This window comes from Procambarus clarkii, chromosome 4, assembly GCF_040958095.1.
Source record: "Procambarus clarkii isolate CNS0578487 chromosome 4, FALCON_Pclarkii_2.0, whole genome shotgun sequence".
Taxonomy (NCBI): Eukaryota; Metazoa; Arthropoda; class Malacostraca; order Decapoda; family Cambaridae; genus Procambarus; species Procambarus clarkii.
Window position 1 is genome coordinate 34,849,240 of NC_091153.1, and position 24,000 is coordinate 34,873,239.

General features: G+C 44.1%; 1 protein-coding gene across 1 annotated transcript in view; it reads left to right on the plus strand.

The window, feature by feature from the left end:
- LOC138369785 (beta-1,3-glucan-binding protein-like) overlaps positions 1–24,000 on the plus strand; it is a 70,219-nt gene that overhangs the window by 29,833 nt on the left and 16,386 nt on the right. Inside the window, exons 7-9 of the mRNA XM_069333396.1 lie at positions 12,807–12,909; positions 14,436–14,507; positions 15,017–15,146. Of these exons, the coding sequence (XP_069189497.1) occupies positions 12,807–12,909; positions 14,436–14,507; positions 15,017–15,146 (305 nt within the window). The remainder of the gene's footprint in view (positions 1–12,806; positions 12,910–14,435; positions 14,508–15,016; positions 15,147–24,000) is intronic.

Below are 24,000 nucleotides of genomic sequence, written 5' to 3' on the forward strand. Positions count from 1 at the left end.
ACTGAGTGTGTGAGAGGCTGGTGGGTTCTGAGTGTGTGGGAGGAGGTGAGTACTGAGTGAATGGGAGGAGGTGAGTACTGAGTGTGTGGGAGGAGGTGAGTACTGAGTGTCTGGGTTGAGGTGAGTACTGAGGGTGTGGATTGAGGTGAGTACTAAGTGTGTGGGGGGAGGTGAGTACTTGTAACAAACTAGCTGTTGTAGATATGATCCAGAAGGTTCTAGAAACCACGTGTAGAGACCTGACCCCAGCAAGGTCGCATCCCCTGGGGACTGGTGGTGAAGATAACTGGCGCCTTTGTTCAGTTTCGTATAATGAATCATTATACAGAATTCAGTAATTCAGAGAAATTAGTCTTCATCCAAATTGTATAATATCCCTGTTTAAAGTATAAAGAGTATCGTAAATTGTCAAAATACTTCAGTAAGTCACCATCAGTGACGTCACTAGCGGGACTAGACTTGGAGGCGGAAGGATTTGGGCGACCTTAGGTCACGAAGGTCACCAAAGCTCCATATTTTTTGTATTTTCTCAAAGGTCAAATAGTCATTTTGTAATTGAGAATAGCTGTTCCCTAAGATGCTTGTGTAATTAACTTCAGTTAAAATAATTCAACCAATCTGGATCATTCAGCGCAACAGAGATTAGTTGTTAAACTTAAACACCTACGAGCAGTGTAGTAAAGCTAAGCGTAGGGATACCCAAGCTGCCGCTGTGGGGAGACAGAGCGACTTGGGAAGACAGTGTGGTATCGAGAGCAACAGAGGGAAGGTGTCCACTCCACCCATTCTCAGACCAGTAGTCCACCGCTGGTCGCCTATAAGGTAAAGTTGCTTAGTGTTGTTATAGGGAGTAGGTCAACTCATTACCGATAAGGTCAGGGCGTGTTCAGTTTAGGGAGTGCATTCATTTAGATTTTGTTTAGTTTTGAATAGACCATTTAGCTAGTAACTTGTCTTTTTATTTTATTTCCATTTTATGTTATATTTATTTACATGACCGGTCCACGTGGGTAGCGTGGCCTAATTTGAGTTGGGCAGATTCTAACACCGAATCAGAATTCATTATTCCCTTTGATTTTTAATTCCACTTAACATAAGATCCAAGTATATATGTTACTAGTGGGGATCAAGCCCTAAAGTTATTGATTAGCATGATCGATCCAGATGTCGGTCATTGCTCAGTGTTACTGGTCTGGTGGTGGCAGCGCAAGGTGATCCTAGGGTTTTGCTAAAAGTCGATTTCTACGTCATAAGGTTGTAGAATCTTAAGCCGGTCAAACGGTTAAGCACCACTTGTCGTGGGGTCGGTGAGTACTGAGTGTGTGGGTGGATGTGAGTACTGAGTATGGGTAGAGAAATGTACTGAGTGTAAGAGTGAATGTGAGTTCTGAGTGTGTAAGTAGAGGCGAGTATTGAGTGTGTGGGTGAAAGTGAATATAGAGTGTGTGAGTAAAGGTGAGTACTGAGTGTGTTGGAGGAGGTGAGTTCTGACAGTGAGGGTGGGGTTGAGTACTGAGTGTGTGGGTGGAGGTGAGTACTGTGTGTATGGGTGGCAGTGAGTGCAATGTGTGTGGGAGGTGAGTACTGAGTGTGTAGGAGGAGGTGAGTACTGAGTGTGTGGGAGGAGGTGAGTACTGAGTGTGTGTGGGTAGCTGGTGAGTACTGAGTTTTTAGGTGGCTGGTGAGTACTGAGTGTGTTGGTGGAGGTGAGTTCTGAGTGTGTGGGAGGAGGTGAGTACTGAGTGTGTGGGTGGCGGTGAGTACTGAGTGTGTGGGTGGAGGTGAGTACTGAGTGTGTGGGTGGAGGTGAGTACTGAGTGTGTTTGAGAAGGTGAGTACTGAGTGTGTTTGAGAAGGTGAGTACTGAGTGTGTGGGTGGAGGTGAGAACTGACTGTGTGGGAGAATGTGAGTGCTGAGTGTGTGGGTAGAGGTGAATACTGAGCGTGTGGGAAGAGGTGAGTACTGAGTGTATAGATGGAGGTAAGTAATGAGTGTGCGTGGGTAGATGTGAGAACTGAGTGTGTAGGTGGATGTGAGTTCTGAGTATGTGGGTGGAGGTGAGTACTGAGTGGGTGCGTGAAGGTGAGTTCCTGAGTGTGCGGGAGGAAGTGAGTACTGAGTGTCTGTGAGGAAGTGAGTAATGAGTGTGTGGGTGGTGGTGAGTACTGAGTGTGTGGGTGGAGGTGAGTAATGAGTGTGTGTGGGTGGATGTGAGAACTGAATGTGTGGCTGCATGTGAGCACTGAGTGTGTAAATGGAGGTGAGTACTGAGTGGGTGCGTGAAGGTGAGTACCTGTGTGTGTGTGGGAGGACGTGAGTACTGAGTGTGTGGGAGGAGGTGAGTACTGAGTGTGTGAGGGAAGGTGAGTAGTGAGTGTGTGGGTGGAGGTGGGTACTGAGTATGAGGGAAGAGGTGAGTACTGAGTGTGTAGGTGGAGGTAAATACTGAGTGTGTGCGTGGAGAAGAGTACTGAGTGTGTTGGTGGACGTTAGTACTGAGTGTGTGGGAGAAAGTGAGTACTGAGTGTATGGGTGGAGGTGAGTACTGATTGTTTAATGGATGTGAGTACTGAGTGTGTAGGTGGAGGTTAGTACTGAGTGTGTGGGTGGATGTGAGAAATGAGTGTGTGGGTGGATATGAGTTCTGAGAGTGTAGGTGGAGGTGAGTACTGAGTGGGTGCGTGAAGATGATTACCTGAGTGTGTGGGATGAAGTGAGTTCTGAGTTTGTGAGAAGCTGGTGGGTTCTTAGTGTTTGGGAGGAGGTGAGTACTGAGTGAATGGGAGGAGGTGAGTACTGAGTGTGCCGGTGAAGGTGAGTACCTGAAAGTGTGGTGTGGATGTAAGTACTGAGAGTGATGCAGGACGTGAGTTCTGAGTGTGTGGGAGGAGGTGACAACTGAGTGTGTAGGTGAAGGTGAGTACTGAGTGTGTGGGAGGAGGTGAGTACAGAGTGTGTTGGTTGAGGTGAATACTGAGTGTGTTGGTGAAGGTGAGTACTAAGCGTGTGGGTGGCGGTGAGTACTCAGTGTGTGGGGAGGAGGTGAGTACTGAGTGAATGGGTGGATGTGAGTACTGAGTGTGTTGGTGGAGGAATGTACTGAGTGTATGAGTGAATGTGAGTTCTGAGTGTGTAAGTAGAGGTGAGTATTGAGTGTGTGGGTGAAAGTGAATATAGAGTGTGTGGGTAAAGGTGATTACTGAGTGAGTGGGAGGAAGTGAGTTCTGAGAGTGTGGGTGGAGGTGAGTACTGACTGTGAGGGTGGAGTTGAGTACTGAGTTTGTGGGTGAAGGTGAGTACTGTATGTATGGGTGGCGATGAGAGTAGTGTGTGTGGGAGGTGTGTACTGAGTGTGTAGTAGGAGGTGAGTACTGAGTGTGTGGGTGGAGGTGAGTATTGTGTGTGTGGGAGGAGGTGAGTACTGAGTGTGTGTTGGTAGCTGGTGAGTACTGAGTGTTTGGTTGGCTGGTGAGTACTGAGTGTGTGAGTGAAGGTGAGTATTGTGTGTGTGGGAGGAGGTGAGTACTGAGTGTGTGGGTGGAGGAGAGTACTGAGTGAGTTTGACAAGGTGAGTACTGAGTGTGTGGGTGTAGGTGAGAACTGACTGTGTGGGAGAATGTGAGTGCTGAGTGTGTGGGTAGAGGTGAATACTGAGCGTGTGGGAAGAGAGAACTACTGAGCGTGTGGGTGGAGGTGAGTACGGAGTGTGTAAGTGGAGGTGAGTAATGAGTATACTCACCTAGTTGTACTCGCCTAGTTGTGCTTGCGGGGGTTGAGCTCTGGCTCTTTGGTCCCGCCTCTCAACCGTCAATCAACCGGTGTACAGGTTCCTGAGCCTATTGAACTCTATCATATTTACACTTGAAACTATGTCTGGAGTCAGCCTCCACCACATTACTTCCTAATGCATTCCATTTGTCAACCACTCTGACACTAAAAAAGTTCTTTCTAATATGTATGTGGCTCATTTGGTCACTCAGTTTCCACCTGTGTCCCCTAGTGCGTGTGCCCTTGTGTTAAATAGCCTGTCTTTATCAACCCTGTCGATTCCTTTGAGAATCTTGAATGTGGTGATCATGTCCTCCATAACTCTTCTGTCTTCCAACGAAGTGAGGTTTAATTCCCGTAGTCTCTCCTCGTAGCTCATACCTCTATGCTCGGGTATTCGTCTGGTGACAAACCTTTGAACCTTTTCCAGTTTAGTCTGATGCTTGACTAGATATGGACTCCATGCTGGGGCTGCATACTCCTGGATTGGTCTGACATATGTGGTATATAATGTTCTGAAAGATTCCTTACATAAGTTCCTAAAGGCCGTTCTTATGTTATCCAACCTGGCATATGCTGCAGATGTTATCCTCTTGATATGTGCTGCAGGGGACAAGTCTGGCGTGATATCAACCCCCAGGTCTTTTTCTTTCTCTGATCATGAAGTATTTCATCTCTCAAATGATACCTTGTATCTGGTCTCCTGCTTCCTACCCCTATCTTCATTATATTACAATTGATTGGATTAAACTCTAACAGCCATTTGTTCGACCGTGTGTGTGGGTGGATGTGCGAACTGAATGTGTGGGTGGATGTGGGTACTGAGTGTGTAGGTGGAGGTGAGTACTGACTGGGTGCGTGAAGGTGAGTACCTGTGTGTGTGGGAGGAGGTGAGTACTGAGTGTGTGAGTGAAGGTGAGTAGTTAGTGTGTGGGTGGAGGTGAGTACTGAGTATGAGGGAAGAGGTGAGTACTGAGTGTGTAGGTGGAGGTTAGTACTGAGTATGTGAGTGAAGGTGAGAACTGAGTGTGTAGCTGGAGGTGAGAACTGAGTGGGTGTGTGAAGGTGAATAACTGAGTGTGTGGGAGAAGGTGAGTATTGAGTGTGTGAGAAGCTGGTAGGTTCTGAGTGTTTGGGAGGAGGTGAGTACTGAGTGAATGGGAGGAGGTGAGTTCTGAGTTAATGGGAGGAAGTAAGTACTGAGTGTGCGGGTGAAGGTGAGTACCTGAGTGTCTGGGGTGGATGTAAGTACTGAGTGTGTTGCAGGAGGTGAGTTCTGAGTGTTTTGGAGATGAAAACTGAGTGTGTAGGTGAAGGTGAGTACTGAGTGTGTGGGAGGAGGTGAGTACTGAGTGTGTGGGTTGAGGTGAGTACTAGGTATGTGGGTTGAAGTGAGTACTAAGTGTATGGGGGGAGGTGAATACTGAGTGTGTGGGTTGAAGTGAGTACTGAGTGCGTGGGTGGAGGTGAGTACTGAGTGTGTGGGTTGCGGTTAGTACTGAGTGTGTGGGGAGGAGGTGAGTATTGAGTATGTGTGGGTGGATGTTTGTACTGAGTGGGTTGGTGGAGGAATGTACTGAGTGTATGAGTGAATGTGGGTTCTGTGTGTGTAAGTGGAGGTGAGTATTGAGTGTGTAGGTGAACATGAATATAGAGTGTGGGTAAAGGTGAGTACTGAGTGTGTGGGAGGAGGTGAGTTCTGAGAGTGTGGGTAGAGGTGAGTACTGACTGTGAGGGTGGAGTTGAGTACTGAATGTATGGGTGAAGGTGAGTACTGTGTCTATGGGTGGCGGTGAGTGCAGTGTGTGTGGGAGGTGAGTATTGAGTGTGTAGGAGGAGGTGAGTACTGAGAGTGTGTGGGTAGCTGGTGAGTACTGAGTGTTTGGGTGGCTGGTGAGTACTGAGTGTGTGGGTGAAGGTGAGTACTGTGTGTGTGTGGAAGGAGGTGACTACTGTGTGTGTGGGTGGAGGAGAGTACTGAGTTTGTTTGAGAAGGTGAGTACTGAGTGTGTGAGTGGAGATGAGAACTGAGTGTGTGGGAGAATGTGAGTGCTGAGTGTGTGGGTAGAGGTGAATACTGAGCGTGAGGGAAGAGGTGAGTACTGAGTGTGTGTGGGTGGATGTGAGAACTGAGTGTTTGGGTGGCGGTGAGTACAGAGTATGAGGGAAGAGGTGAGTATTGAGTGTGTAGGTGGAGGTGAGTACTGAGTACTCCCCTAGTTTTACTCGCCTAGTTGTGTTTGCGGGGGTTGAGCTCTGGCTCTTTGGTCCCGCCTCTCAACCGTCAATCAGTAGGTGAACAGATTCCTGAGCCTATTGGGCTCTATCATATCTACACTTGAAACTGTGTATGGAGTCAGCCTCCACCACATCACTTCCTAATGCATTCCATTTGTCAACCACTCTGACACTAAAAAAGTTCTTTCTAATATTTCTGTGGCTCATTTTGGCACTCAGTTTCCACCTGTGTCCCCTAGTGCGTGTTCCCCTTGTGTTAAATAGCCTGTCTTTATCAACCCTGTCGATTCCTTTGAGAATCTTGAATGTGGTGATCATGTCCTCCATAACTCTTCTGTCTTCCAACGAAGTGAGGTTTAATTCCCGTAGTCTCTCCTCGTAGCTCATACCTCTATGCTCGGGTATTCGTCTGGTGACAAACCTTTGAACCTTTTCCAGTTTAGCCTTATCCTTGACTAGATATGGACTCCATGTTGGGGGCTGCATACTCCAGGACTGGCCTGACATATGTTGTATACAAAGTTCTGAATGATTCTTTACACAAGTTTCTGAATGCCGTTCGTATGTTGGCCAGCCTGGCATATGCCGCTGATGTTATCCGCTTGATATGTGCTGCAGGAGACAGGTCTGGCGTGATATCAACCCCCAAGTCTTGTTCTTTCTCTGACTCTTGAAGAATTTCCTCTCCCAGATGATACCTTGTATCTGGCCTCCTGCTCCCTACTCCTATCTTCATTACATTACATTTGGTTGGGTTAAACTCTAACAACCATTTGTTCGACCATTCCTTTAGCTTGTCTAGGTCTTCTTGAAGCCTCAAACTGTCCTCATCTTTTTTAATCCTTCTCATAATTTTGGCATCGTCCGCAAACATTGACAGAAATGAATCGATAACCTCCGGGAGATCATTTACATATATTAGAAACAAGATAGGACCGAGTACAGAGTCCTGTGGGACTCCACTGGTGACTTTACGCCAATCGGAGGTCTCACCCCTCACCGTAACTCTCTGCTTCCTATTGCGTAGGTACTCCCTTATACATTGGAGCACCTTACCAGCTACACCTGCCTGTCTCTGCAGCTTATGTACCAGCCTCTTATGCTGTACTGTGTCAAAGGCTTTCCGACAATCCAAGAAAATGAAGTCCGCCCAGCCTTCTCTTTCTTGCTTAATCTTTGTCACTTGGTCGTAGAATTCTATTAAGCCTTTCAGGCAAAATTTACCCTCCCCTGAACCCATGTTGGCGGTTTGTCACGAAGTCCCTTCTCTCCAGGTGTATTACCAGGTTTTTTCTCACGATCTTCTCCATCACCTTGTATGGTATACAAGTCAAGGACACTGGCCTGTAGTTAAGTGCCTCTTGCCTGTCGCCCTTTTTATATATTGGGACCACATTCGCCGTCTTCTATATTTCTGGTAGGGCTCTCGTCTCCAGTGACTTATTATACACTATGGAGAGTGGCAAGCAAAGTGCCTCTGCACAATCTTTCAGTACCCATGGTGAAATCCCGTCTGGACCAACAGCCTTTCTAACATCCAAATGCAGCAGGTGTCTCTTGACCTCCTCTCTCGTAATTTCGAACTCTTCTAAGGCCGCCTGGTTTACCTCCCATTCTCCTAGCACAGTGACCCCACCTTGTTCTTTTGTGAAGACCTCCTGGAACCTCTTGTTGGGTTCTTCACACACCTCTCTGTTATTCTCTGTATAACTGTCCTCGCCTGTTCTAAGTTTCAATACCTGTTCTTTCACTGTTGTTTTCCTTCTGATGTGACTGTGGAGTAGCTTTGGTTCAGTCTTGGCTTTGTTTGCTATATCATTTTCAAAACTTTTCTCTGCTTCTCTTCTCACCCTGACGTACTCATTCCTGGTTCTCTGGTATCTCTCTCTGCTTTCTGGTGTTCTGTTTTTCCGGAAGTTCCTCCACGAACTTTTGTTCAGTTTCTTCGCTTCCATACATGCCCTATTACACCATGGATTCTTCTGTTGCTTCTCGGATTTCTCCCTTTGGGCCGGGATGAACCTGTTTACTGCCTCCTGACACTTTTGGGTAACATAGTCCCTCATACCCTGTACAGACTTATCTCTGAGGTCTGTGTCCCAAGGTATTTCCCTTAGGAAACTTCTCATCTGTTCATAATTCCCCTTTCGGTATGCCAGCCTTTTGATTCCTAGTTCTTTTTTGGGGGAGATAATTCCAAGTTCTACCAGGTACTCAAAGTTCAATATACTGTGATCACTCATTCCCAAGGGCGCTTCCATCTTAACTTCCCTTATATCCCACTCATTTAGGGTAAATATCAAATTAAGCATTGCTGGTTCATCTTCTCCTCTCATTCTTGTTGGTTCCTTGATGTGCTGGCTTAGAAAGTTTCTTGTTGCCACATTCAGCAGCTTAGCTCTCCATGTTTCTGGTCCTCCATGTGGGTCTCTGTTTTCCCAATCTATCTTCCCATGGTTGAAGTCTCTCATAATTAGTAGTCCAGATCCATTCCTTCTAGCAGCAGAAGCTGCTCATTCTATTATGATAATGGTGGCCATGTTGTTTCTATCATATTCCTGTCTGGGTCTTCTGTCATTTGGTGGTGGATTATGTATGACTACAACTATAATTTTTTCCTTCCATTTGTTATGGTACCTCCTATGTAGCCACTGAAACCTTCACAGCCCTGAATAACCATCTCAAAATTCCAGCCTTTTTTTACAAGCAGAGCTACACCACCACCTCTTCCTTCCCTCTCTTTCCTCATAACATAATAGTCCTGTGGGAACACTGCATTTGTTATCGTTGAGTGTGTGGGTGGATGTGAAAAATGAGTGTGTGGGTGGATGTGAGTTCTGAGTGTGAAGGTGGAGGTGAGTACTTAGTGTGTTGGTGGATGTGAGTACTGAGTGGGTGCGTGAAGGTCAATACCTGAGTGTGTGGGAGAAGGAGGGTACTGAGTGTGTGGGGGTGGATGTAAGTACTGAGTGTGTTGCAGGAGGTGAGTTCTGAGTGTGTGGGTTGAGGTGAGTACTGAGTGTGTGGGAGGAGGTGAGTACTAAGTGTGTGGGTTGAGGTGAGTACTGAGTGTGTGAGTTTAAGTGAGTACTAAGTGTGTGGGGGGAGGTGAGTACTGAGTGTGTGGGTTGAGGTGAGTACTGAGTGCGTGGGTGGTGGTGAGTACTGAGTGTGTGGGGTGGGTGAATATGAGTACTGAGAGTGTTGGTGAAGGTGAGTACTGAGTGTGTGGGAGGAGGTGAGTATTGACTGTGTGGTTGGAGGTGAGTACTGAGTGTGTATGTAGAGGTGAGTACTGAGTTTGTGTGTAGAGGTGAGTACTGAGTGAGTACTGAGTGAGTGAGTGGAAGTGAGTACTGAGTGTGTGGGGGTGGCGGTTAGTGCTCAGTGTGTGGGAGGATTTGAGTACGGATGGTGTGGATGGAGGTGAATGCAGAGTGTATGGATGGTTGGTGAGTACTGAGTGTGTGAGTGTATGTGAGTGATGAGTGTGTGGGTGAAGGTGAGTACTGAGTGTGTGAGGGTGGAGGTGAATATAGAGCGTGTGGGTGGAGGTGAGTACTGAGAGTGTGGGTGAAGATGAGTACTGAGTGTGTGCGGAGGAGGTGAGTTCTGAGTGTGTGGGTGGAGGTGAGTTCTGAGTGTGTGGGTGGAAGTGAGTAGTGAGTGTGTGGGTGGCGGTGAGTGCTCAGTGTGTGGGAGGAGGTGAGTACGGAGGGTGTGGGTGGAAGTGAGTATTGAGTGTGTAGGTGGCAGTGAGTTCTGAGTGTGTGGGTGAATGTGAGTATTGAGTGTGTGGCAGGAGGAGAGTACTGAGAGTGTGGGTGGAGGTGAATGCAGAGTGTATGGATGGCTGGTGAGTACTGAGTGTGTGGGTGTATTTGAGTACTGAGTGTGTGCGTGAAGGTGAGTACTGAGTATGTGGGTGAAGGTGAGTACTCAGTGCTTGGGTGAAAGTGAGTACTGAGTGTGTGTGGGAAAAGGTGAGTACCGAGGGTGTGGGTGGAGAAGAGTACTAAGTGTGTGGGTGGAGGTGAGTACGGAGTGTGTGGGTGGCGGTGAGTGCTGTGTATGTGGCAGGTGAGTACTGAGTGTGTGCGTGTAGGTGAGTACTGAGTTTGTGGAAGGCAGTGCGTACTGAGTATGTGGGTGGCAGTGAGTACTGAGTGTGTAGGAGGAGGTGAGTACTGAGTGTCTGGGTGGAGGTGAGTACTGAGTGTGTGGGTGGAGATGAGTACTTAGGATGTGGGTAGAGGTGAGTATTGAGTATGTGGATTGAGGTCAGTACTGAGTGTGTGGATGGATTCAGTACTGAGTGTGTGGATGGATTCAGTACTGAGTGTGTGGGTTGAGGTGAGTATGAGTGTGTGGGTGGAGGTGAGTATGAGTGTGTGGGTGGAGATAAGTACTTAGGATGTGGGTAGAGGTGAGTATTGAGTTTGTGGATTGAGGTCAGTACTGAGTGTGTGGATGGATTCAGTACTGAGTGTGTGGATGGATTCAGTACTGAGTGTGTGGGTTGAGGTGAGTATGAGTGTGTGGGTGGAGGTGAGTATGAGTGTGTGGGTGGAGATGAGTACTAAGGGTGTGGATGGAGGTGAGTATGAGTGTGCGGGTGGAGGTGAGTATGAGTGTGTGGATGGAGTGAGTATGATTGAGTGGCTGAAAGTGAGTTCTGAGTGTGCGGGTGACTTGTGAGTACTGAGGGTGTGGATTGAGTTGAGTATGAGTGTGTGAGTGGAGGTTAGTACTGAGTGTGTGGGTGGCGGTGAGTACTGTTTGTTTGGGAGGAGGTGAGTACAGAGTGTGTGGGTGGCTGGTGAGTACTGAATGTGAGGGTAGAGGTGAGTACTGAGGGTATGGGTGATGGTGAGTTCTGAGAATGTGGGAGGAGATAAGTTCTGAGTGTGTGGGTTAAGGTGAGTACAGAGTGTTTGTGGGAGGAGGTGAGTACTGAGTGTGTGGGTGGAAGTGAGTACTGAGTGTGTCGGTGGAGGTAAATACTGAGTGTGTGGGATGAGGTGAGTGCTGAGTGTGTGGGACGAGGTGTGTGCTGAGCGTGCAATTTGAGGTGAGTACTGAGTGTGTGAGTGGCTGGTGAGTACTGATGGCGTGGGTGGAGGTGAGTTCTGAGTGTGTAGGTTGAGGTGAGTACTGAGTGTTTGGGTTGAGGTGAGTACTGAGTGAGCTGGAGGAGGGGAGTACTGAGTGTGTGGATGGGGGTGAGTACTGAGTGTGTGTGTAGAGGTGAGTACTGATTGTATGGATTGAGGTGAGTACTGAGTGTGTGGGTGAATTGAGTGCTGAGTGTGTGGGTGAAGGTGAGTAATGAGGGTATCGGTGGATTTGAGTGCTGTGTGTTTGGGTTGAGGTGAGTACTGAGTGTTTTGGGTTGCGGTGAGTACTGAGTGTGTGGGTGGCTGTTGAGTACTAAGAGTGTGGGTTGAGGTGAGTGCTGAGGGTGTGTGTGGAAGTGAGTACTGAGTGTGTGGGAGGAGGTGAGTACTGAGTGTGTGTTTATGGGTGAGTACTGAGTGTGTTGGTGGAAGTGAGCTCTGAGTGTGTGGGTGGAGTTGAGTACTGAGGGTGTGGGTAGAGCTTAGTACTGAGTGTGTGGGTGGCGTATGAGTACTGAGTGTGCGGGAGGAGGTGAGTACTGAGTGTGTTGGTGGCTGGTGAGTACTGAGTTTGTTGGTGGAAGTAAGTACTGAGGGTGTGGGGTGGAAGTGAGTACTGAGGGTGTGGGTAGAGGTGATTACTGATTGTATGGATTGAGGTGAGTACTGAGTGTGTGGGTGAAGGTGAGTACTGAGTGTGTAGGTAGCGGTGAGTACTGAAATTGTTGGTGGATGTGAGTACTGAGAATGTTGGTGGAGGTGAGTATTGAGTGTGTGGGTAGAGGTGAGTACTGAGGGTGTGGGTGGAGGTGAGTACTGAGTGTGTGGGTGGATTGAGTACTGAGTGTGTGGGTGAAGGTGAGTACTGAGTGTGAGAATGAAGGTGAGTACTAAGTGTGAGGGTGGAGATGATTATTGAGTGTATGGATTGAGGTGAGTACTGAGGGTGTGGATGGAGGTGAGTACTGAGTATATTGGTGGAGGTGAGTACTGAGTGTCATGGCGTAAGTGAGTACTGAGTATGTGGGTGGAGGTGAGTACTGAGTGTGTAGTTAGCGGGGAGTTCTGAGTGTGTTGGTGGATGTGAGTACTGAGAATGTTGGTGGAGGTGAGTATTGAGTGTGTGGATGGAGGTGAGTACTGAGTGTGTGGATGGAGGTGAGTATTGAGTGTGTGGATGGAGGTGAGTACTGAGTGTGTGGATGGAGGTGAGTACTGAGTATATTGGTGGAGGTGAGTACTGAGTGTCATGGCGTAAGTGAGTACTGAGTATGTGGGTGGAGGTGAGTACTGAGTGTGTAGTTAGCGGGGAGTTCTGAGTGTGTTGGTGGATGTGAGTACTGAGAATGTTGGTGGAGGTGAGTGCTGATTGTATGGTTGAATGAGAAAATCATCTTCCGAAAACACTAATATGCACTTTACCACAATTCCTAAGTTAATTTTGAAAACCTTATTACTAGCCAACACACTTGTACAGTGGTGTAGTGTTAACCTCTGTCACTAGAGTCCACACGTGTACCTGTGTGGTTTTATTTAGTTAGTGATAAATCAATATTTTTTCTTAAATTTTGTTTTAGTCAACAAGCAACGCACGTTCGTTATTGCTATGCGAGGAAAACAACTAGGAATATAACTTACCACATGTTATTGTTCAAAGACTGAGCATATTTTCAACGGGGCAGGAAATACTGAGTATGGCAACCTGGGCCACCAGCACGCAGGGTCCACTCTCCACTGGGGGCCCAACCCTCACACCAACATGTACCCCAAGACTCACAAAACTTAGTAAGTGTCTCACCCAACAGAAACTTAGTTAGTGCCTCACCCAACGGAAACTTAGTAAGTGCCCACCCAACGGAAACTTACTAAGTGCCTCACCCAACGGAAACTTAGTAAGTGCCTCACGCAACGGAAACTTACTAAGTACCTCACCCAACGGAAACTTAGTAAGTGCCTCACCCAACGGAAACTTAGTAAGTGCCTCACCCAACGGAAACTTACTAAGTACCTCACCCAACGGAAACTTAGTAAGTGCCTCACCCAACGGAAACTTACTAAGTACCTCACCCACGGAAACTTAGTAAGTGTCTCACCCAACGGAAACTTAGTAAGTGCCTCACCCAACATTTGAACCACTTCCCTGCCGGCACTCGAATGGTAATCTTGGGTATAGCATTTTATCATAGCATTTTATGCCCCAAATAATGAGGTGTTTTGATAAAATGCTATGCCCAAGATTCCCAACCGAGTGCAGGCGGGGAAGTGGTTCAAATAGCTTCGGCTATCACTTACTATATTTTTCTATATCACAAATAGGAAGGGAGAAAAAAATATTGAAGTAGGTGTGAAAATTATTCCAAAATGGTCAAAAACGATTATTAAACACAAGTGTCAAGTGAAATCATATCTATGACTCTTTGCTATCACAATAGCATACATTAAAGAAATATTATAATTAGTTTTATTAGAAAAAAAATTAAGTTAATTTTTTTTTTTTTTTTTTTTTTTTTGCTTTTTTTTTATCGGACGATTTGCATGAAACTTATACACCTGACTGCACATAAGACTATCTGTATGGGTATTAATTTTGGAGAAAACTGGTTAATGTCAACCTCAGCCACAGATGGCAGCACCTTAGACTTTACTATTTTCTAATGTATTTTCAACTAACATAAACGTTTGGATAACTTTTACAGTTTTTATTCAATATATATGAAACTTACACCTTATATGTAAAGTGTATGTCTCTAAACATTCAAGTTATCGTTTGGTCCTAAGTTCATTTATTGATTTTATAATAGCAATAAACATGACATATTTGCATAATTTTTTTGGGGGGAAATTGACTATTTGTATTAGGAAAACCAAAGATGTTTTGGGCACTCCATAACTTACGAACCTTTATTATATGCTAATGTATCAGAAAAGTGTCACACAATAATTATATCTGAAAGGTGTGTTGTTTTATTCAAACTTGAAAATGTGTAAAATTCGTTAAAAAAAATAGTTCTCCCTTTCTATTTACGCTGCAGTACTGAAACTTGGAACAATTGCAGCGCTTTTCATATACAACTAGGGAAAAAATATTGGTTGACATTGAACAACTTTTCCAAAACCCAAGTAATGCCCCTTAAATTAAGCTTTTCTTCGAGGACTACCTCAATGGCGTTCGAGCCATATATATATATATATATATATATATATATATATATATATATATATATATATATATATATATATATATATATATATATATATATATATATATCAATATCTCACTCGCATTAACACCCAGGATCATGTCTTCTCAGCTCTGCCAATGATGGATCATTTGGCTACAACTTCCATACATGGAGGCTGGACTGGACCAAGGACAACATGAAGTGAGTTCCAATGTTTACAATCATTAATTCAATTACTCAGTTTCCGAAAAAACGCGAAGTGTTGCCAAGCATAAGTGGTGTATTTGTGTGTTTGTAAATAAGTTGAGTTTTTTTACTCTAAGTATGCAATTGTGTGGTATATATATATATATATATGCGTGTCTATGCACAGTAACTACAGTGAAGAGGTTTGCAGGTATGTTGAGCTATACAGCAAGAGTTTTGTATGAGGAACCTGGCTAGTTCTCTCAAATGCACCTTTCTTGCTGGTTGTGACAAACATAACTCTTGAAGATGCAGTCAAGATCAGCGGGGTATATGAACAATAGCTCAACTTAGGCAAGAAAGCCTTGTATCTTTTTATGCCAGACTCATCTCGCGAGGCACCTTTGAATAGGCACAATGCTCTATACCATTCAACTGTCACTGGGTCTTTACTTCTAATTAATGTATTAAGGAAAGATCTTCTCACTGGCGTCTACGGTGTAACAAAATTATAATTACCTCAGGTTCTACGTTGATGGCCAACTCCAGCTGACAGTGGACCCGGGCAACAACTTCTGGGACTTGAGTGGCCTGGGCAGTTCCCAAAACAACCCATGGAGAGATGGCAATAAGATGGCACCTTTCGACCAAAAGGTGGGCATCAATGATTTTCTCGATTTTAATTTTAACCCTTTCTTTCTGTGAATTTTTCGAGTCACAAGCTGATCAAAATAACCCCGGTTGTTGCATCAGGTCGGTCAAAGATTGCCTTGTTCTCTGCCTAAAGTTGGTAAACACTGCTCCGTCTGCTGCTCAATGTAAGTCAAAACATTTTTAGTCTCCTGCTGGTCAAAACTGAACCATTTGCTGCCTATAGTTGGTCAACACGGCAACAAATGTTGCATGTGTCTCATCAGAGGCTCATTTCCTGTGTCAACTTAGCAAAAACTGTCATAATACTTAGGTAGCGACATACATCAGTTTATTTACATATAATTTGAGTGCACAAAATTACAAGGGCAAGTTGAGGTAAACTAACAAAGCTCTCTAGTCTCTGTCCTCCTGACTTTCATCTCGTCAAACGTTTCCGTGTTATTTGCCCTTCTCTTCCACATAGGGAAGAGAAGTGGTAAAAATCCCCTGGCTCAATGGTCAAACGATTTGTCCTGGGCTCATATCCTGGCTGGGGAGGATTGATTAGGTGCTAATCATTAACTGTAGCCTCTGTTCACCCATCAGTGAATGGGTACCTGGTTGTTAAAGATTTGGCAGGTTGTATTCCAAGGGAAACTAGGATTAAGGTCCTGCACGAAACGTTATGCGTTCTAGTGGCTGTACAAGAATGTAAGAACTCTTGTAAATATATAAAAACAAAAGAATATCAATATTTCAACTGCCTCTTCAAAACTCACATACTGTATGTTTCTCTTCGTCCTAATATTTTACCCAGAAATGAAATAGCCCTTAACTTCTTAAACATTGGATCAATATAGACCGCAAATAATAGAAGACTGAAAACAGCACCTGGTTTGACCCAATTTTTAATTGAGAAAATTTCAGAGAATACATTGCTTCATTTCACAACCACTTTTCATACCTGATAAGATAAATATATATTTATCCATTACAGATCATACTTTTCTGCTAAACTATGATCTAAAATGTTTAGTGTGTTCGACATTGTCAAATGCTTTGAAAACATTAAAGAACAAAGAGAGAACAGCGACTGACGAGATGTAGTACAGAACAGTTTCCCACACCAAGAAACAACATAACGTCGTTGAATAACCAGTTTTGAATGCAAATAAAAAGTCATAAGTTTCTAGTACATCAGCTAAAAAAGTCAATGAGTATATAATCGAAAATTTTGTTAAATAGTGTGTTTAGGGAAATAATTCTGTAGTTATCACAGGACATAAAAGTTTCGCAAGCTTTTTTTATGAGAACATGTACCTAAGTGTTTATTATCATGGTAGAGAATGCCTGCAAGACAGACAGACAGACATGCAATTTCGGTGTTCCCTGTTTAAGATTTGCCAAAGAATGTGATAAATGGGATAAGGAACAGCCTTAAGGGCAGGTGTCACAAACAGCTGTAGTTAGGTCAGAGTCGATCTCATCTGTCCTCTATATTCCACTGTTGTACAACAAAGAATATTTACCTTTGAAAATATCACTTATCCTATATTATGGGGCCCAGAAGAATCGCCCATAACATTTTTTACTACTTTTAACTTAATTTTTCAAATTTTAACCCAAAATTCATAAAACATTTTTCTTGAATAGTTGACAGTAACCATTGATCCCCCAATATTGTCTTTCTCACTCACAATTCTCTTCATTGATTAATGCTTTTGTGTCCTGGACCTTCTCGGGAAGATATAATGACCTGGGTGACATTTTGTGTCCTGGACCTTCTCGGGTAGATATAATGACCCGGGTAACATTTTGTGTCCTGGACCTTCTTGTGTAGATATAATGACCTGGGTGACATTTTGTGTCCTGGACCTTCTTGGGTAGATACAATGACCCGGGTGACATTTTGCGTCCTGGACTTTCTTGGGTAGATACAATGACCCGGGTGACATTTTGTGTCCTGGACTTTCTTGGGTAGATACAATGACCCGGGGTGACATTTTGTGTCCTGGACCTTCTTGGGTAGATATAATGACCTGGGTGACATTTTGTGTCCTGGAGTTTCTTGGGTAGATACAATGACCCGGATGACATTTTGTGTCCTGGACTTTCTTGGGTAGATACAATGACCCGGGTGACATTTTGTGTCCTGGACTTTCTTGGGTAGATACAATGACCCGGGTGACATTTTGTGTCCTGGACTTTCTTGGGTAGATACAATGACCCGGGTGACATTTTGTGTCCTGGACCTTCTTGGGTAGATATAATGATCCGGGTGACATTTTGTGTCCTGGACCTTCTTGGGTAGATATGATGACCCGGGTGACATTTTGTCCTGGACCTTCTGGTGTAGATATAATGACCTGGGTGACATTTTGTGTCCTGGACCTTCTCGGGTAGATATAATGACCCGGGTGACATTTTGTGTCCTGGACCTTCTTGGGTAGATATGATGACCCGGGTGACATTTTGTCCTGGACCTTCTGGTGTAGATATAATGACCTGGGTGACATTTGTGTCCTGGACCTTCTCGGGTAGATATAATGACCCGGGTGACATTTACTATTCACCTTTCCTCTGAAGACACACTTATGAGTTAATAAATTATCTCACCGCAGAGACTCACGGTGAGAAGGGGTTTGGTAGAGGTATTCAGTCATCCCTAAGGAATTATTTTACGTGTGATTTTCCTGTTAACCATCTTTCCCTCAATCCATCCAGCTATCTCTCTATCCGTCTATGTATCCAGCTTTTGATCCATCTATCTGATCATTTATCCATCCATCCATCTAACCATTTCTTGCCTCTGTCTGTGTATCTCTCTGTCTCTCCGTGTCTGTCTATCTCTATCTGACTTTATATCTCTGTCTGTCTCTATTATGTAAAATATAATTTTCTACCATTGTTGTGTGGTTGTTGCCCGTGGGAGGAGTTAGCAGTTTGAAATGTTAAACAAATTAATAGTGTTCCCATTTTCGTTGAGAAAGCGGAGGGACTTGATAAAACTGGAATCTGTGGGAGACTCATCTGTTTCCTATGAGTACATCCACTATCCTCTTAAAAAAGAACATCGCTTTTCGCTCGTATGCGTTACATGAGGCCAAAAATTGTCGTACTAGGAAATGGAGGCGGCTCGCAAGTGATGTACTGTCCCGTTTTCTGTCTTGTGTCCTCTGGTAGGTTAGGAAAGAACATGTTAAACATTTCGTTTTCTTGACGTTGGAAACCTTAGGAGGACGGGCTGCATGACTAACTGTTGATCATATCTTGCGCAGCGATATTCAATGAGACGTTCTCTCCAGGGGTCTGTCATGTTCACAGAAAATGGTACTGTCCGTTTTCTATGTGCGGCGAGTCAGACGTCAAGAGAGAGGTAAACAAGGGAGCGTACAGGACGCTACCAGCTTGGAAGCTACTAGTCATGTATCAGTTTAAGTATTAAAGTCAGTAACCAAGGAATGGCTTTATATCAACCCTACAACGAAGACTTCCTCAGCTACATACAAACACCACACTGGCGACGAGGATGAACTGTGAATGCAGGTATTTGTTCAGCTTAAAACACAAGGAGAACATGCTGTCTCGCCCCCGGAGGAGGGAGGAAGTCGTGCTGTCTGTGAGCACCATACCCGATGCTGCGTGCTAACCAATGCTGTGTGCTAACCGATGTTGTGTGCTAACCAATGCTGTGTGCTAACCAATGCTATGTGCTCACAAGCTGTGTACTGAGGCATCTGCGATCCATGTGGGCCGACGCCGTGTACGAAACGACGCTTTGATGCTGTATACAAAACCCGATGTTTTGTATACGAAACGCGCTATGTGCTACAATTCTTCACGCTGTGAACTGACTGCTGTGCCAACTGCTGACAACTGCTGTACCATCTGCTGCCAACTGCTGTACCAACTGCTAACTACTGCTGTGCCAACTGCTGTGCTGCTGTGAGTAGCAACAACACAGGTACACAAGGGCTAGGTAAGACATCAGTTGCTGCTATATTATGAAATGTTGTGAACTTTTGCATTAAAATGCTTGTGTGCTTTGCAATATTAAAGTAATTACAGTGAAATCTTAACTAACATATACAGTGCAGAATTAAAGTAATTACAGGGAATTCTTAACTAACATATACAGTGCAGAATTAAAGTAATTACAGTGAATTCTTAACTAATATATACAGTGCAGTAAGTGTATTCTGAGGAAAATTTAAGTGATAAGTTTACATTTATTCAGTAAAAATGGCAAATATACCTCAGTTTCCTGCATTTGATCCTGACTGTGACCAGACAAACCTGTCACAGAGGTTGATCATATGGCTTAAAAGGTTTGAAAATTTGTTGATATTTTCTGACATCAAAAGTGCTGAAAGAATGTGTGCTTTTCTACTTCATTATGCAGGTGATCGAGTTTGTGACATCTTTGACACACTGAAAGACACTGGTGGTGCCAAAGATTATGACATTGCCGAAGCAAAATTAACTGAACATTTCAAACCAAGACAAAACACTGCCATGGAAATTATGCATTTCAGGAGAGTCGAACAACTCTCTAATGAAACTGTGGATCAATACCACACACGTCTGCAGGGTTTAGCAGCCCATTGTGAGTTTGCTGATGTTGACAAAGAAATCAAACAGCAAATAATTTAAACATGCACATCTACACTTCTCCATCGAAGAGCTCTAGAACTTGTTGATGATGAAAGTTCTCTTACCAAGATACTGGATATGGCTCGTCGAATGGAAGATGCTGCACGTGATGCTCGTGTCATGGAGTGCAGTGCCAATAACAGTTCTGCCACTGTTACTAATAGTGATGAGGTACGTAAGGTTCAGGGAGGACACCGTGATCAAAGAAGAAATCATGGCAAACCTAACAGCAAATTGAGCCGAGAACCACATCACAACTGGGGTCATGGAACAAGACTCAAGCAGTCACAACAACCTACGTCAAAGGGTGTCAACAATAAATGTTACAATTGTGGAGGAGACTACCCACACCAAGATAATGTTTGTTCTGCTCAAGGTAAGAAGTGCTATGAGTGTGGAAAACTAGGTCATTTTGGTGCTGTGTGTCGTTCTACACTCAAGAAACCACAGTTAGTGAATAAAAGCACTGTACGAGGATCAGGTCATAGGGGTCGAAGTGATAAACACAATATTGCACCTCATATCCAAAATGTTAATAATGTACAAGACAACATTTCATTACAACCAGCCTCAGATGACAGTGAATGTGATTACATTTATGGAGTACAATCAATCACAGAATGGAATGATCTTCCAAACAACCCAGAGACTATAGTATACATTGCTGGTATTTGTCTCAAAGTTCTCATTGACACTGGATCAAACATTGACACCATTGCTGAATGTCACTATGAAAAATTTAAAAAACAGTTCCCAAAGCTTGAAAACTATAATGGCAAAGCCACTGCCTATGCTTCAAAGGTAGCCTTGCCAGTGATTGGAACTTTCACTGCAGAGATTAAGTCAAAGAGTGCAATGCTCACTACTACATTCCATGTTGTTAGGAATGCAAAGGAGTCTCTACTCAGTTACAAGACTTCAACCAAATTAGGGCTACTTCAGCTTTCTAAAGCTGTAGCAGTGGAATCTGCAAACAATGTTGATGGTATTGTTGCTGAATTTTTTGATCGATTTGAACTAATGGATTGTTTCTACTGATAGCAAAGTTCATCTGCACATCAACCCAGATGTAATTCAAGTTGCCGAGGAATATGTCCACTCTGTAACCTGTGATGCAGTTCCTAAGGCTCTCACTCTTGATGAAATCCGTACTGCAACCCTAGAGGACCCAACTCTGCAAGCAACAGTGGATGCATTGCCTAAGAAAAAGTTTCCGTGCATTCCACCCTCAGGAGTTGACCAAGATGCATTCAAAGCACTTGAACGCATCCAGACAGAATTAAGTGTTACGCAACAACGCGACACCGACTTCCTAGCGAGGTACTCGTATTGTAATTCCAGCTGTTCTCCAGCAACGTGCTCTGAAGCTTGCACATCAAGGACACCAAGGTCTTGTTAGGACCAAACAGCTGCTACGAGAAAAGGTGTGGTTTTCTGGCATTGATCGTCAAACAAAGGACATGCATGATGCCTGTGTCCCTTGCCAAGCTGCAGTGGATACTTCAAGACCAACACCTCTACAACCTTCACCACTACCTGCTGCACCATGGACGGAAGTATCGGTGGACTTCTGCGGACCGCTACCAACTGGAGAGTACTTGATGGTAGTCGTTGATGATCACTCACGTTATCCAGAAGTAGAAATCATCACTTCCACATCTGCAAAGGCTGTCATCCCGATACTCGACAAGATCTTTTCAAACTTTGGCATTCCTGAAGTTGTCAAGACGGACAATGGACCGCCATTCAATGGACAAAACTTCGTCAATTTTGCTGAGCATATTGGATTCAAACACCGCCGTGTGATGCCACTACATCCTCAAGCAAATGGAGAAGTTGAGAGATTCATGCAACCTCTCATGAAAGCGGTACGCTGTGCTCATGCCGACGGACGATCCTGGAAACAAGCTATGTATGCTTTTCTCAGGAACTACCGTGCAACACCACATGGAACACTGGGCAAGTCGCCTGGCGAACTTTTATTTTGACGTCCTATGAGAATCTCACTACCTGTCATGCCAGCCGAGGTAACGGATAAACGTCTCGCTCAGAAGGATGCACTAGCCTAGGGCAAAATGAAAATTGCTCATGATCAACGTGCAAAAGAACAATTCATAAAGGTTGGAGATACTGTTATCGTTAAAAAGAAAAAAGAGGGAAAGCTAGATATGCCATATCATACAAAACCATATAAAGTGATTAGTGTAAAAGGAACTATGGTAACAGTGAGTAATAGTGATCATAGTATAACACGTAATATGCCTTATTTCAAAGTGATTCTAACTAGTGTAGAAAATGATGAAGTGCAAAGTCGTACAAAGGAAAAAGAAAAAATGAGCTATAACCCGACAAACAATTCATCAAGGGATATTCTTATATTTGGGGACTCTCGTCCTAAACGTCATGTTAAACGCCCTACACGATTTAATGATTAATTGTGTTCCTATGTAATGCAAAGTATTTACTTTTTATGCTAAATTAAATTTAATATTGTTTGAATAATGCAGATCTCTCATTCAATATTTTGTAACTTTGTAGTACAGTTTCTTTCATGTTTGTTTAACATTGCCTATGTATCTTTAACATTGAAATCCTTTGTGGTAAAGATTAAGTTGTTTAAATTCTTTGTGTGCTTAATTAATGTTAAATGTATGCAATATCTCTTGATATGTTAATAACTTACTTTGTGTCAATAACTTTGCTTTGTGCTACAAGCATGGTAGACATCCTGTATTCATTCTTTTTAAAGAAAAGGAGGGATGTCATGTTCACAGAAAATGGTACCATCCGTTTTCTATGTGCGGCGAGTCAGACGCCAAGAGAGAGGTAAACAAGGGAGCGTACAGGACGCTACCAGCTTGGAAGCTGCTAGTCATGTATCAGTTTAAGTATTAAAGTCAGTATTCAAGGAATGGCTTTATATCAACCCTACAACCAAGACTTCCTCAGTAACACACAACACCACAGGGTCGAACACCATCCATATCTGGTAAGATATGAAGAATGCTTTTCCACGTTTCATGAGGGATTCACTGAAGACGAGGTGAGGCTCTTACAGGAGTGTGTCTATGGGCTGCGAGCCAAGACTGACATTGCCTGGATGACCTTGGTTAACCTCGCCTCGGTCACGTGTAGTCGGTGGTTCTGATTAGTGGTTTTATTCCCCCGCCCTAACTCGTAAATAGAAGTCCTAGGGCCAAACAATCCTCGAACTACGGCTCACCTTGTCTAGGTGATACACGGGCGTCTGCGAAGAGTTTGACAAATAATAACATGTGAGACAAAGTTACACTCAATTGATCCCTGTGTCAGCGTAACGTAACACGTACAAAAATTTAATTTTATACAATTGCGTTTGGTTGTCATCAATGGGATGAGCTCAACAGAGTGAAATATTAAAAAAATATAATATTTGTTTCATTTACGTTGAGAAAGCGGAGGAGCTTCAGAAGCCTTTGAAGCTGTGTGAGAATCGACTGTTTTAAGCTAGTACGGGCAAATTATGGACAACAGAAAATTTATGTTAATTTTCTCGAGATCAGTGAATAATGATGCATATTACGACAAGAAAAAAAAATTGCTTTAGAAAGTTTACTTTGATAGTATTTGCTGTGTAGCCGGCAGGAAGGACTAACAATCTTTGTTGGAGTCTGAATGTGACCCTGGCACGTTGCTCCTTTTTGAATTATGGCGACCCCGACCAGCCTATGTTCATCCCGGACCCCAGATCATTTGGGTGAGGCTAGCCTCAACCGTGTGGCCTCCAACGTCGAACAGATAGGAAGACAGAGAAACGAACATTCGCTCGCTATGTATCTATAATAAAACAAACGTCTGGCGTTCCGCGAGCGCTCTGTCATGGGTTCGTATCCTGGCCGGGGAGGACTTACTGGGCGCAAATCCTTAACTGTAGCCTCTGTTTAACTCAACAGTAAAATGTGTACTTGGTTGTAAAAACGATTCTTGGCGGCGGGGATCGTATTCCAGGGACCTGCCCGAAACGCTACGCGTACTAGTGGCTGTACAAGAATGTAACAACTCTTGTATATATCACAAAAAAAAAAAGAATGTCTGTTCAGAGTTGAAGGCTACAATGGAGAAAAATATGAGCAATGGTTTGGTTATAGGACCGTACAATAACTGAATAAAATTACTCACTGCCCTTAATGAGAGTAACAACTTAGTTAATTAAAAATCAAATGTGATGTGATGAAAATGGTTG